Genomic DNA, 13,148 nt, shown 5'->3' with positions numbered 1-13,148 from the left:
CAAATGAGTCGTGTGCCCTCAGAGAAGTTAGTTATTTAACCTTTCTGTGCCTCATTTTCTCATCTCTAAATGGAGATAATTAGAACAGTACAGTAAATGCTCACTTAACGTAAACCCTTCCCCTGGACAGATTCTGTGACTTTAAGCAAAATGATGTATAAGGAAACCAATTTTGCCATAGGCTAATGATATAAACAAGAATTAAGTTCCTATGGCATCATATCAATGTTATGACAAAATGATGTTAAAAGACACAATGTTTTTCGAGGACCTGCTATATAGTTGTTACAAGGATTGGGTGAAAGCATAGTTAAGAAAATGCTTATAATAGTTCCTGGCACTTTATAAGTACTACATAAATGTTTATGTTATAAACATTAGAAATCTTATAACAATCTTATAACAGCACAGTTATTTTCATTTTACTGGTGTGGAGAAATTAAGTGACTTTCCGGACGTCACAGGGTTATTAAGTGGCAGAATCAAATCTAGAAACAGATTTGACAGACTCCAAAGTCCTTGCTTGCAGCTGTGATGTTAAACTGCCTCCATGGACATGCCAGTGGGGAGTTTGCCTTCTAGGAGGGCTGTCAGGGAGGGAGAAGCAAGTGGGCAATGTGAGTCCAGGGAAGTAAACAGTCTGAGAAGTTAGCAGAGGTACTTCTTGAGGACCTGGCTGGTACCAGGGGCTGCAGGTCCTTGGCCTGGTTCTCTGCTCCCTTCTGTGGGAGGGCAGTCTGGGGTTCCCTTAGCTACCTGAAGATTTGGATTGTAGCCAGAGCACTGAACCTTCCTTGGTCCTTTTCCTCCTTGCCTTTTTTCCGTGTAATCACAGTCAAGTCAGTTAACCCTTTTACGCCTCATTTGTTTCTTCATCTGTCAAACGTGGATAACTACACTTTACCTGCCTACCTCATGGGATTTTTTTAAAGGATTGAGTCAATCATGGATCTGAAAACATTAGAAAAAGCATGAAGCAACACGCAAATTTACGATAGTAGAGTGATCCCAGACCACATTACTGTGAGGGTCCAGTATGGGCCTCTCAGGCCTCCATAGTACCTCTTGCTGGTGATGCCCATTGGTAAACCCCACGACCTTTTTGAGCTTTTCCAGCGTGGTCTGCAGAGATGCTTGGAATCTCATGTCTTTTTCTGAGATTTTGCATTCCTCTCTGTGGGCATAAAATCATAGTCAAGCATCATCTGTATCCGTGGGAAATTTCCTTTCTGCATGGGTTTTTATTTTTAAGAGCCAGAGCCAGTGTCTGTCCAGGGTCCACAGTTACCTCAGCTCTCATTCCAAGAACTCTGCCATCTTTGGTTTCAGCTCTTGGCACAAGAGCTCCTTGTCCTGGGAGCCCATAACTGCCCCTTCTTATTAGCATAGACTTGCTTCTGTGCATGTTCCATAGGGAACAGGGAGGGAGCTGACCCTTCCCCTGGGTGTCCTCGTTTCTGGGCTTCGTGTGTGTGTTGAGGGCTGTGTAAGCCTAGAGGCCAGGCTCTTGCCAGCTGCTCAACTACTTTCTTGGGATTGGGTTGGCCACCCAGCCATTTCCATTCTCTGCCCATTGCCAAGCTTTACAGCACGGTCCCTATGCCAGTTTCAAACCTCACTCTGCTTTGGTAATCCAGAGCTTCCATTTTGACAGAAAGAGATGGGAAGCGGGAGTCAATGAGTGGGTGTGTTGAATGGAGGGAGGGTGGGGACTTTTGTTTTTTTTTTTTGGCAAGCCATGCCAAAATATATTGGCCCAGTTGTTTGGTCTTTACCCAAAAGTAGGGCTAACTCTGGACTGACCCCAAATATCCAATGAGGAAACTCTTTATTCTTGGATCTAGACCATATCAGATTAGCAATCTTTTTTATTATTATTTTATTGGGGAATATTGGGGAACAGTGTGTTTCTCCAGGGCCCATCAGCTCCAAGTCACTTTACTTCAATCTAGTTGTGGAGGGCGCAGCTCAGCTCCAAGTCCAGTCACCGTTTTCAATCTTAGTTGCAGGGAGAGGGGGCGCAGCCCACCATCCCTTGCAGGAACTGAACCGGCAACCTTATTGCTGAGACCTCGCGCTCTAACCAACTGAGCCATCTGGCCACCTCTCCGGAAGCTCAGAGGCAGCTCGTTGTCTTCAATCTAGTTGTGGAGGATGCAGCTCACTGGCTCGTGTAGGAATCGAACCAGCAATCCTGTTGTTCAGAGCTCATGCTGTAACCAACTTAGCCATCCAGCCGCCCAATCATTTTTTTTCCATCTGGAAAATGGGGATAATAAATCCTACCACATATGTTCTTCATGACAAATGATAAATGAGCTTTTAGATAGTTCACCACCTACTCCCCAGGAACATGAAGTGACAAAGGTTGTGTTTCTTCAAGTATATTCTGCAGAATATTGAGTATTATTTTTAAAAGGACACTAGTGCATTAAAGTTTGGGAAACACTGGATAAACAATGTGAAGCAGGTTTTGTAGTTCTAGAGCCCACCCAGGCCCTTCATGTACCACTAATATACATAGTGAATCTTGAAGAGAATATATTCTATTCAACATTTCTTACATTTTTAACCAATTTCTTAGTGGAACATTTCTGAAGTATCATCTCTGAAAAATACACTTTGGAAGATGCTGGCCTAGGTCATAAGTATATTCATTTCATTTTTTTTGTCTGATTGTGAAGGGAGGTGAACTAGTGAAATGCCTGGGGTTGCTAAGATGTGGGTTGTGAAGAGCAAGGGCATTCAAGTTCAGAATCTGTTGACATGAGTGCTTCCTGGTCTAAAACACCTTTCCCTCCTATCCTTACAGCTCCCCTTTGAATTGGAGATTTACTACATTCAACATGTTATGCTCTACGTGGTGCCCTTCTACCTGCTTTGGAAAGGAGGTAAGGCCAGTGAACTACACCCCTGTGCCACACCCACACCTAGCTGCTCTCTTCTGTTTAGGGAAGTCATGACCTCTTGGGTGCATATCAGGATCTTGAGCTGCTGCCTGGCTGGGTTTCTGCTGCCTGCTTTACGCCAGACACCAGGCAGTGAGAAATGGGCGTGGACAGGGCCTGCAAAGAGTCTAGGGGCTTTTCAGAACCAGCCTTCGTGGGTGAGCTTGGTGCCTCTGACTGCCTGTCCCAAGGCCTAGGCTTTGGGCTCTCCGTCTGTGGTAGTTTGGGTTTTCATGGGACCTCCTACACACACTCTGTCACTCACTTGTGTTTGTGCCTTCCATTTGCTTTAGTATGCAGTACAGGGCAGAAGGAGAGAAGGAAGCACTCAGCCCTCTCAGGAGAAAGACCTTGTGCTCTTCCTTATATTCATCTTCTGAGAACCAGAGAAGATACTGAACGGGACAAGAAATCCAGGGACTATGGGATTGTGGGATTGAGGGAAGAGGCAGGTGAAAGAACAGCAATCTCCATGTAAAATAAACCACTGAAAACCTTCCTATGGTCATGAGGAAGAGACCAGGAACCTGGTAGAAACAGCCTAGAAAGGAAGTTGATTTATGACCTCACAATGCCCCTTACATGATCCATCCCCTCCCTCTGCTGTGTAGTAGACAAAAGGGAAGGGCAGTTCCTATCCCTTCTAGACTAAGTGTGAGAGCAGCTCCTGCTTAGTTTTCTGACTTTCCTGAGAGTTCTATACTTTAAAGACATCCTTTTCTAGTCTTAGCCACCAGCCTCTCTATCTTGGTTGCTGAGACTTTTCTGGGAGACCAACCCTCCTTAACTTTCCCCAAGCAGCAAGGGTTTCATGTCTATCACATTAAAAATGACATGAGGTGACATGGACCCTTGAGCCCACTGGAAGATGGTTTGAAAATGTGTTTCTTCTAACTCAGGAATTCTGGCAGACTTTAAGAACTTCTGGTATGTGATACCCCAGGGACATGTTGGAGGATGGGCACTATGGCATCTACTACCAACGGAGGGATTTGTCCCCTGTCCCTGACTTCTAGCAATTAGGACTTTTAGGACTTGTCCAAATATTCTTTGAGACTGTTTTTACCCTGTGCAGCCAGCCACTTGGGGTCTCATACTGTCAAAGAGAACATAAACACACTATTTTCTCCTCTGAGCTTTAAGGGAAGTCTGAAGCTCCAGTAGCCAGGAGACCTGTGCCATTTCTCTTGTCTGTCCTCTGTGGCACAGCAAATAGATTCCTAATAATGTTTAAGCCTCAGAGATAGACTCATTCTGAAGGGAACCAGGCAGGTAGCTGTGCCAGGGCTCAGACCCTCAGCACTCATAGTTGCTGGTTTCTGTGGTGTTCAGTGCGAGTTCTGGCCAAATGCGCGTGGCTATTCGTTAAACCTATTAGTGCTCTGATGTGCCAGTAACAATCTGTCAGGTAGCTGAGCTAGAGTAGTCTGCCATGGAAAATACTAGGTAGCTATGCCCTGCTCCCCCCTCCCCAACAAACAAACCAACCACAATCTGGGGAGCTGTACCTTCTAGAAGTAGTGGGTTCCATTGTGGCCTTCTACTGGCTCTATTGCTGCACTGTTTGGGGGACTGAGCTGAGGAAGTAGTGATTCCAAGTCTTAATTCCAATTTACTTCCTACTCTTAGTGATTCTCTCTCCTCTCCTCTGGTGCCTGACCCTGAAAAGAGGCTGTAGTAATAGTAACAACAATAATAACAACCACATTAAATATCAATGCTTACTTACTTTTTATTGACTGTTTCCTGTGTATGAGATACTGTGCTAGGCATGTTTTGTGTATTTTCTCATCACAACTCACCTGATGAAAAGTCTTCCTTCTACAGAGGAGAAAATCCAGGCTCAGAAATATTAGATACCTCACCCACAGCCTGGATCCAAAGCCTGGTTTAGATTCCCTCCCAAACTAGCGCTCTTTCCCGTATACCATCTTGTCCTATAATACAGTTGTCTGTCTCCTAATGACATCATGCTGCGAGTCTCACCTCCATCTGTCCCTATTCAGCCATTCACTCAACAAGTATTTGTTGAACACTTACAATGTGCGCAGCATTTGCACTAGGGAATCAGAGATGAACCAGTCAGGGAGTCCCCATCTATGAGGGAAGATAGTCAATTGCAATACAGCATGGTAAGTGAAACAGATGGCACTGTGGGATCATAATGTGATTTCCAAAGCCTAGTTCATCTTCCCGTCTTCATTTCTGGGCTCCTGTGTGGTATCAGCGCCCTTTGTAGCTCGTTGCTGCTCTCTGCTGTCCACTTGGGGAAAATTATGAGCATTCAGAGAATAATCTGCATTTTCTCAGGCTGCTTTCACTTCCGGACTGAGCCTTGGCCTTAGGCCTTACAGAGGGTTAATGGATCTGGAATGGACAGTGGGAAGATTATTCCCTGTAAACAAAAAAAGCTGAGGATTTGGGGCTTCTCTTCCCTAGCAGTCTCTTGTAATTTTCCAAGAATAACTGACTCAGGGTTTTTACCCAAGGCAAGATAGCTCTCATATAGATATCTCCTGTGCCCAGAAACTCTATTTTCCTACAAGGCACACTCCTGCTTCTCTGTGGTTTTGAGGTAGCTGAGTGGTGCTTACCGGGAACCCCATTCCTCCCTTGGTCCTGCAGTCCCTTGGCACCACCATCTCTGCCCACACTGCTCTTTTCTTCCTCCAGCCTTGCTCTTTATTTCTGTTTCTTTTCCTCCCAACTCTTTGCCTTTGGACATCTGGAACTATATTTTTATAGCCCCCCTAGCCCCACTACCAGCTCTTCACAGAGCACAAAGTCCTATCTCTTGCCTGAAGTTCCCTCTAGTGGAGGTTGATCTTTCTGCTTGGCCCCGTGTGACTGTGCTACACTTTATGTAGCACTGTGAGGCCACACATTGTTTCAACCTCTTCACACAGTCTCTTCCCGACCATTATTTCTTCTCTACCTTATGTGAAAATGCTTCTCCTTTTACCATTCTCGTGACCTCTTTTTCTGACAGCCGCCACTACTTAACCTCTTGGTCACTTGCCCCACATTCCTAGATGTCTTTGGCTCTCAAATTTCCCAGTACAACTCCAGCCAGCATCCTGAGAGACTTCCAGGGAGGAATGCTCATTCCACATCCAGCTTCTCAATGTTTGGGTTTCTTAATTCAGTGACTTCTGTATCCCCTTCTCTTTAGCCACTGCACCTTCCCTTATCCCTATCCTTTACCTCTTCCCCTAAAACTCCTCTATCTGAGATCATAAACCTCTATGTCCCTTTCTTTGACCCAAACCTCCACTCCTTTCAGCTCCCTTCTTTCCCAAATTAGCTTATATTACTCTGACCAATTACTGGAATTTTTCTTTCACTAGTTCCTGAAAGTGTCTCACTCCCTTGTCCCTTCACTGGGATTAGTGTCTAATCCCAGGGCCCAGTCTTGGCTTATTGGAGAAAATCTCTTAAGTCATTCAGGTTTAGGCCACTAAAATTTATTGGTCTCTGTTATAATTGCTCTCTAAACATTATCGCTCATTATTTTCTGTTTCTGATCAGCTCTTCCCTGCATTGCCCTCAGAAATCATGTGCTAAACCTCTACCACCCTCCTGAAACTTCCTGTCCTCTCCACTCTCAATAGGTGTTCCTCCAACAAATAACTGAGAAAATAGGGATTTGTGGGTGGGAATTCCCTCAAATACTTCTCTCTACTCTACAAGCTTCCTTATCCATACCCATCCTTACTTTCCTCCCTCCCATTCTGGAGGAAGTGGTATTCCTCCTGAATGAGGCCAGTCACACCTCAGTGTGGTTACTGCCCATCACTGCCACCACCTCTGGAACCTCATTCCATCAATTAGTCACTTGTTTACCTAGAATTTCAACCCTTTCTTTACTACTGGCTTTTTAGCCAATAAGGATGCTGAAGCCTTCCAATTCTGAAAAAAACTTTCTTTAGCCCCACAGAACTCTGGCTTTCATCTTTCCTTCACAGCTAAGCATCTTTTAAAAATAGTCCAAACAATAGTCTCTAAATTTCAGTTCTTTGGGCATGACAATTTTTACCTTATCCATTTAACCACTTGTATTATTATGTATATAATATATATCCTTAAATCTATTGATTTTTTCCCCCTAAAATATGTTCCTTTAGAAGAGGAACTTTATGTTATCCAGAACATCCTGCATTCACTGCACTGGGTATCTATTTTAATACACTTTAAATACAGAACTATTAAAAACAAAATGTTTTATCTGTTTACCACCTGAAATCGACTCATGAACAGGACACTTGTTTACATTTGATGAGCCTGTCTTCTCAATCACCTTTCATTCCTCAGAACATTGCCATCTGACACCTACCCCCTGCCCACCTCTTCATAGAAACAGCACTTGTAAAGATTGCCCATGATGTGTGTATGACCAAATGCAACAACCATCTCTCAGGCTTTATCCTGCTGGAACTCTCTGCTCTGTTGAACATTGCAGAGCATTCCTTTTTGGAATGCTCTGCTCTTAGAGCTTCCAAAATCTCCCCCTCTCTTAGCTTGCTTACCTCACCGACCATGCCCTCCTATGTCTCCTTTAGGAGTTCTTTTTCATGTCCTCTGAGATGTTCATTTCCCCAGAGTTCTGTTCTGGGCTCACCTCTTGCATGCTACTCCAGGCACGGCCTCATGAGCTTACATAGTTTAAGCAGCAATCTGTCCAGTGATGGCCACAGCATCCCTCTCTGCAACCGAGACTTAGGAGACTCAGTTTCATATTGTTTACTCAACATCTCCACCTGAACGTCCCAAGCACACCACACAATCAGCCTGTCCATGATGCTCTCATTATCTTTCCCATCAACCTTCCTTCTCTTCCTGTGGTTTTGGACAGATGGTATTCCCAGGTAGAACCTGGAAATCATCCCTACTGCCATATCTATTTCATTAATTCATCTAACACTTGTATCTTCGTGTGTTTGGGTTGCTATAATAAAATGTCACAGACTGGGTGACATGAATACAGAAATCTATTGCTCACAGTTCTGGAGGTTAGGAAGTCCAGATTAAGATGCCAGCATAGTTACCTTCTGGGGAGGGCCCTCTTCCTGGTTCATAGGCGTCCCCTTCTCACTGTGTCCTCACATGGAAGGGGAGAGGGATGCCTCTGGAGCCTTTTTTATAAGGCACTAATTCCATTCGTGAGGACTCCACCCTCATAACTTAAGCACCTCCCAAAAGGCCCTACCTCCTAATACCATCATCTTTGGGAGTTAGGATTGCACCATATAAATTTAGGGAGACACAAATATTCAGACCATAGTAACATATTTACACTGACCTTTTCTCTGCCAGGCTCTGCACTGGCCACTGGGGTGCCCTGATGAGTGAAAATCAGACACCAACCCTTCCCTCAGAATTTATAATGTAGCTGGGGGAAGACAGATATGAATCAAATAATCAGACAAATGAATGTATATAGTTATAAGAGAGCTTAGAACAACACAAGCTGACCTAGTTTGGAGGTTTGGGGGAGAGTTCCCTGAGGAAGTGACATTTCAACTGAGAACTGAAGGATGAGTAGAATTTACTAGACCAGTGTAGGATGAAAGGATGTGAACTCTTCTAGCCGGCCGCAACAGCATGTGCAACAGCACAGCAGCAGGAGGGGGAGCCAGGCAATGTGTGGGTGACACTGGGTATGAGGGACAGGCAGGAGTCAGATATGGAGGGCTTTGTAGTCCACTGTCAGGGGTTTGGCCTTTATTGTAAGAGCTGTGGAAAGTCAGTGAAAGTTTTAAGAAGAGGGCATAACATCAGCTTATTTTTCATATTGATTCTTTTCTTATGTAATTCACTGATATACAGATGCTCCTTGACTTACAAAGGGGTTACGTCCAGATAAACATCATCGTAAGTTGAAAATGCCTTAAGTAAAAAATGCATGTAATACACTCAACCTTCTGAGCATCATAGCTTGTCCTATCGTACCTTAGTCATGCTGAGAACACGTACATTACCCTATAGTTGGGCAATGTCATCCAGCACAATGAACACACTGTAGAGTATCAGTTGTTTACTCTCATGATCATGTGTCTGGCTGGGAGCTGCAGCTCACTGCACTGTCCAACATCATGAGAGAGTATTGTCGCATATTACTAGCCCATGAAAAGACCCAAATTCAAAATTCGAAGTATGGTTTCTACTGATTGTGTATTACTTTCACACTATCGTAAAATTGAAAAATCTTAAGTCAACAACCACCTTAAGTAAGGGATCATCTGTAGTTCAAAATCTAAGATATAAAAAGCCGTTTTATGAAAAATCACCTTCCCACCCCTTCCTACTATCTACACCTTCCCCCCTAGAACTCCCCAGGTTACCACCATTTTTGTTTTGTGCATATCCTCCCAGAGTTTCTATTTGAATGTACAAGTAAAATTTTTAAATATTTTATTTTCCTCCTTCTTAAGATATACTTCCCAAAATAGCATACTACTATACAACTGTTTTCTTGCTGTTACTGTTTTGCTTAGCAGTGTTTCTGAGAGAGCTCTTCCGTGTAAGCCCATAGGAAGCTTCCACATTCTTTTTCACAGCAGCATATGTTCCATTGTGTGGGTGATAAAATACAGTATAATAAAAATGGTACCACTTTTTGTAACACTGTGAGGCCACACATTATTTCAACCTCTTCACACACATTAACTCATCTAATCCCCACACATCCTCTTAGGTAGGTGTTACTGTTACCTCTCATTTATAAGGAAACTGATGCTCAGATACTAAGTGGCATACCCAGGATTTGATCCTACTGGTGTGGCTCTGGGGTTTTTACTGTGACACATAACACAAGGCTACAACCCTATACCTTAATTTATTTATTCCGTCTCCTATTGATAGACATTTAGGTTGTTTGGAACCTTTTGCTAATATAAATAACACTGTACTGACTTTGTACCAATGCCATTTTGCATGTGTACAAGTGTATCTATAGGATAAATCCCCCTAAGTAAAATTGCTGAATCAGAATATATGCATTTATAATTTTGATGGGTATTTCCAAATCCACAATTTAAATGCTCACTAGCAGTGTGTAAGATCTCCTGTTTCTGCACAGCCTCATCAAAAGAGTGTATTTCCAGCCTTTTCAATTGTTGCCCATCTGTAAGATAAAAATAATGGTACATCAGTTCAGTTTTAATTTGAATTTCTCTTGAGTGTCACAGCTCTTGTGTAGGTGTTTATCTGTGTTTCACCACTAGGTGGGAGTAATTTCATATTTTCATCCTTTCAGGCGATGAGGTTATACAATTAAGATCATTTTTAATCATAAGTTAAATTAATAATAAGTAATTAAATCAATAGTGTTTAGTATAATTAATGTGCTGTGGGAATAAGGGCAAAGGCAAAGTCCGTGAGGTCCCAGGATTTGGCTTGGGTGGCTAGAGGCGGTTTGGATGCGATGAATGGAGAGGGGACCCAGAAGGAGCATGTTTTAGAGAGAAAGATGATTTTACTTGAGTTTGAGGCACTTCTAGGCCATCCAGGAGGATATGTCAAGGAGGCAGTTCAATGGAATATTCTGGAGCTGTTCAGGGGAGTCTGAGTTAGAGGCTGACTTCAGTTATAAAAGTGACTTTGCTATAAAAGTGGTAGGTACAGACGTGGGAGTGGATGAGGTGGTCCAGGGTAACTATGTACATGGGGGAAGAAATGGAACTTAGAAAAAGGCCTCGAGGAGTATCAGTCTATAAATAATGGACGAGGAGAAGAGTATGAAGAGGTTGCAGGAGTGGTCAGAGGAATGGAAGGAATGGCTGGTTATCCTGGAAGCTAAGGCAGTAAAAATGTTCATTAAAATAGTGTTACTGCACTAAAGGCCCTGCTGCTCACCACAGGAGTTACTCGAGAGGCAAGGTTGGTGGGAAGAAAAGTAGGTTTATTCAAGATACCGGCATTCTGGAAGGATGGCAGGCTCCTGCCCAAAGGCCAGCCACCACCCCACCCTCCTCGCCCCTCCCACTTCCATCACGGCCAAAAGGTTTTAGGTGCAGATTAAGGGGAGGCAGGACAAAGGAAAGGGAAAGTTAGTCAGGCAAATCCTGGAAAAGAGGTGCTTCCCAGAGGGTGATATGTTACAGGGATAGGAGTGGATCTTAAAAACTTCTTTGAAGTCAGTGTCCTGGAGGTTTCTTTGAGGAAACAGGGTCATTGAGCCTGATACGCATAAGGTTTGCAGTAAGCAGAACCATAGAAACTGGTATGCACAGTAAATGTATAGTAAACAGAGTCATTAAGGTTTGGTGGGAGGGAAAGGAAGCAAAGCAAAGAAAAACTTTCAGAAAGTCCCAAGCTAAACAACACTGTTAAATTGAATTACACTAGACGTTTAAATCTCAAAACAGAAGATACAGTGTCACTGTTACAGTAGTGCTCAAGAGCACCATGTTGTTTCGGGGAGTTCCAGGAAAGTAAGGCCCTTGAAGAAGTGGGGATGGGCAGGAAGGAGTTAAGAGTGTTAAGGAAGGAGGGCTTAAGGATGTTTTAGAGCTAAGGGAGGGGTTTCTGTCTCCCTTTTCCCCTCATTCTGTTATCGGTCCTCCCCTTTCCTGTCTGTCCAAAGCTGGGCAAGTTCAGGCGCTAAGATGAAAGCCAGTAGTGAGAGGGAACATTAAAGATACTAGGGAGAAAGGGGAGTGGATGAATTACAAGGTGATGGCAGCTGCTGAGAATGGAAGTGGTTTGTGGTAGATTGAGAAGGGTGGTGACAAAAGGAGTAAGTGCTTCAGGAAATGGGAGGAGCTAATTCTAGACTGTTTCAGTGCTGTTCAGTAGAAGTCTCTGATGACAGAGATATTCTCTATCTGCTCTGTTCAACAGGGTAGCCATTAGTTAGCTACATGTGGCTCCCGAGCTGATGAAATGTGGTGAGTGCAACTGAGGAGCTAGGACTGAGGAATTTCTAATTTGGTTTAAGTTTAATGAAATTGAATTGAAATGGAAATAGCTGCATGCCTTTCATAGCTACTACAGTTGACTCTTGAACCACACAGGTTTGAACTGTGCAAGTCCACTTATATGTGGATTTTTTTCTCCAATAAATATACCGTGTTTCCCCCAAAGTAAGACCTAGCCGGACCATCAGCTCTAATGCGTCTTTTGCAAGAAAAATTAATATAAGACCTGGTATATTATATTATATTGTATTATATTATACCCGGTTTATTTTATATAAGTCCTGGTCTTATAGTAAAATAAGACCTGGTATTATGTTATATTATCTTTATTACATTACATTACATTACATTACATTATATTATATTATATTAATTATAGTATACCTGGTATTATATTATTATATTGACCTGGTCTCTTAGTAAAATAAGACCGGGTCTTATATTAATATTTGCTCCAAAAGACACATTAGAGCTGATGGTCCAGCTGGTTTTGTTTTCGGGGACACGCGGGACAGTCAGTCATCTAGAGCCATGAGTTTCACGGTCACAGATTCTAACAACTGTGGATTGAACAAAGTATTTCCAGTCCATGCTTGGGAATTTGAGGATGCAGAGGGCTAACTGTATGCATTGTTCCATACCATTTTACATCAGGGACTTGAACATCTATGGATTTTAGTATCCATGCTGGTCCTGGAACTAATCACTTGCAGATACCAAATGACGATTGGGAGTCTAACATTATACTCAGATTTTCCACTGTGCAGGTGTGTGAGTGTGAGTGTGTGTGTGTGTGTGTGTGTGTGTGTGTGTTGCTTGCTAACCCCCACATTGTTCAAGGGTCAATCACATATTGGACAGTGCATCTCTAGAAGTTTGGTGACTATCACTGAGGGGGTCTGCCTGAAACAAATTTCTGTGCATTTTTTCGGCACTGGTCTGTGCAGTCATCTTGTTTTCTCCAGGAAAGCACAGCAGCCTGAGTGAAGGAGCAGAACATCTGGCTTGAGGGATCCATCTGAGAGTGGGGCTTTTTAAATAGCCTCAGTGGTGTGGAAGATCCAGAAAGTGAGGGATGTTCAGGGTTTGGGACAGAGTTTTGGTAATCCTGCCACCTGCTTTTCTCCTTTCGGGTTTCTGCCCAAGGGCAGGTCACCAAGAACAATAGTGGAATGGGAAACAGAATGCCACTTCATTCTTTATTGAGCAGGCACCCACTACCTCCAAATGGAGGCTGGGCTCCTCTGGCAGGCTGTACTAGAGCTTACAGCTTTGGTCTTGA

General features: G+C 43.4%; 1 protein-coding gene across 4 annotated transcripts in view; it reads left to right on the top strand.

Annotated features, from left to right (window-relative positions):
• The window catches only part of TMEM164 (transmembrane protein 164), a 223,952-nt gene that overhangs the window by 176,235 nt on the left and 34,569 nt on the right, over window positions 1-13,148 (top strand). For all 4 annotated transcript variants that reach the window (XM_081043677.1, XM_081043680.1, XM_081043678.1 and 1 more), the window contains one exon: window positions 2,813-2,891. In XM_081043677.1, coding sequence (XP_080899803.1) covers window positions 2,813-2,891 — 79 coding nt within the window. The remainder of the gene's footprint in view (window positions 1-2,812; window positions 2,892-13,148) is intronic.

This window comes from Rhinolophus hipposideros (assembly GCF_964194185.1).
Source record: "Rhinolophus hipposideros genome assembly, chromosome: X".
In the NCBI taxonomy this organism is placed as follows: Eukaryota; Metazoa; Chordata; class Mammalia; order Chiroptera; family Rhinolophidae; genus Rhinolophus; species Rhinolophus hipposideros.
This window is presented reverse-complemented; position numbering and strand designations above follow the sequence as displayed.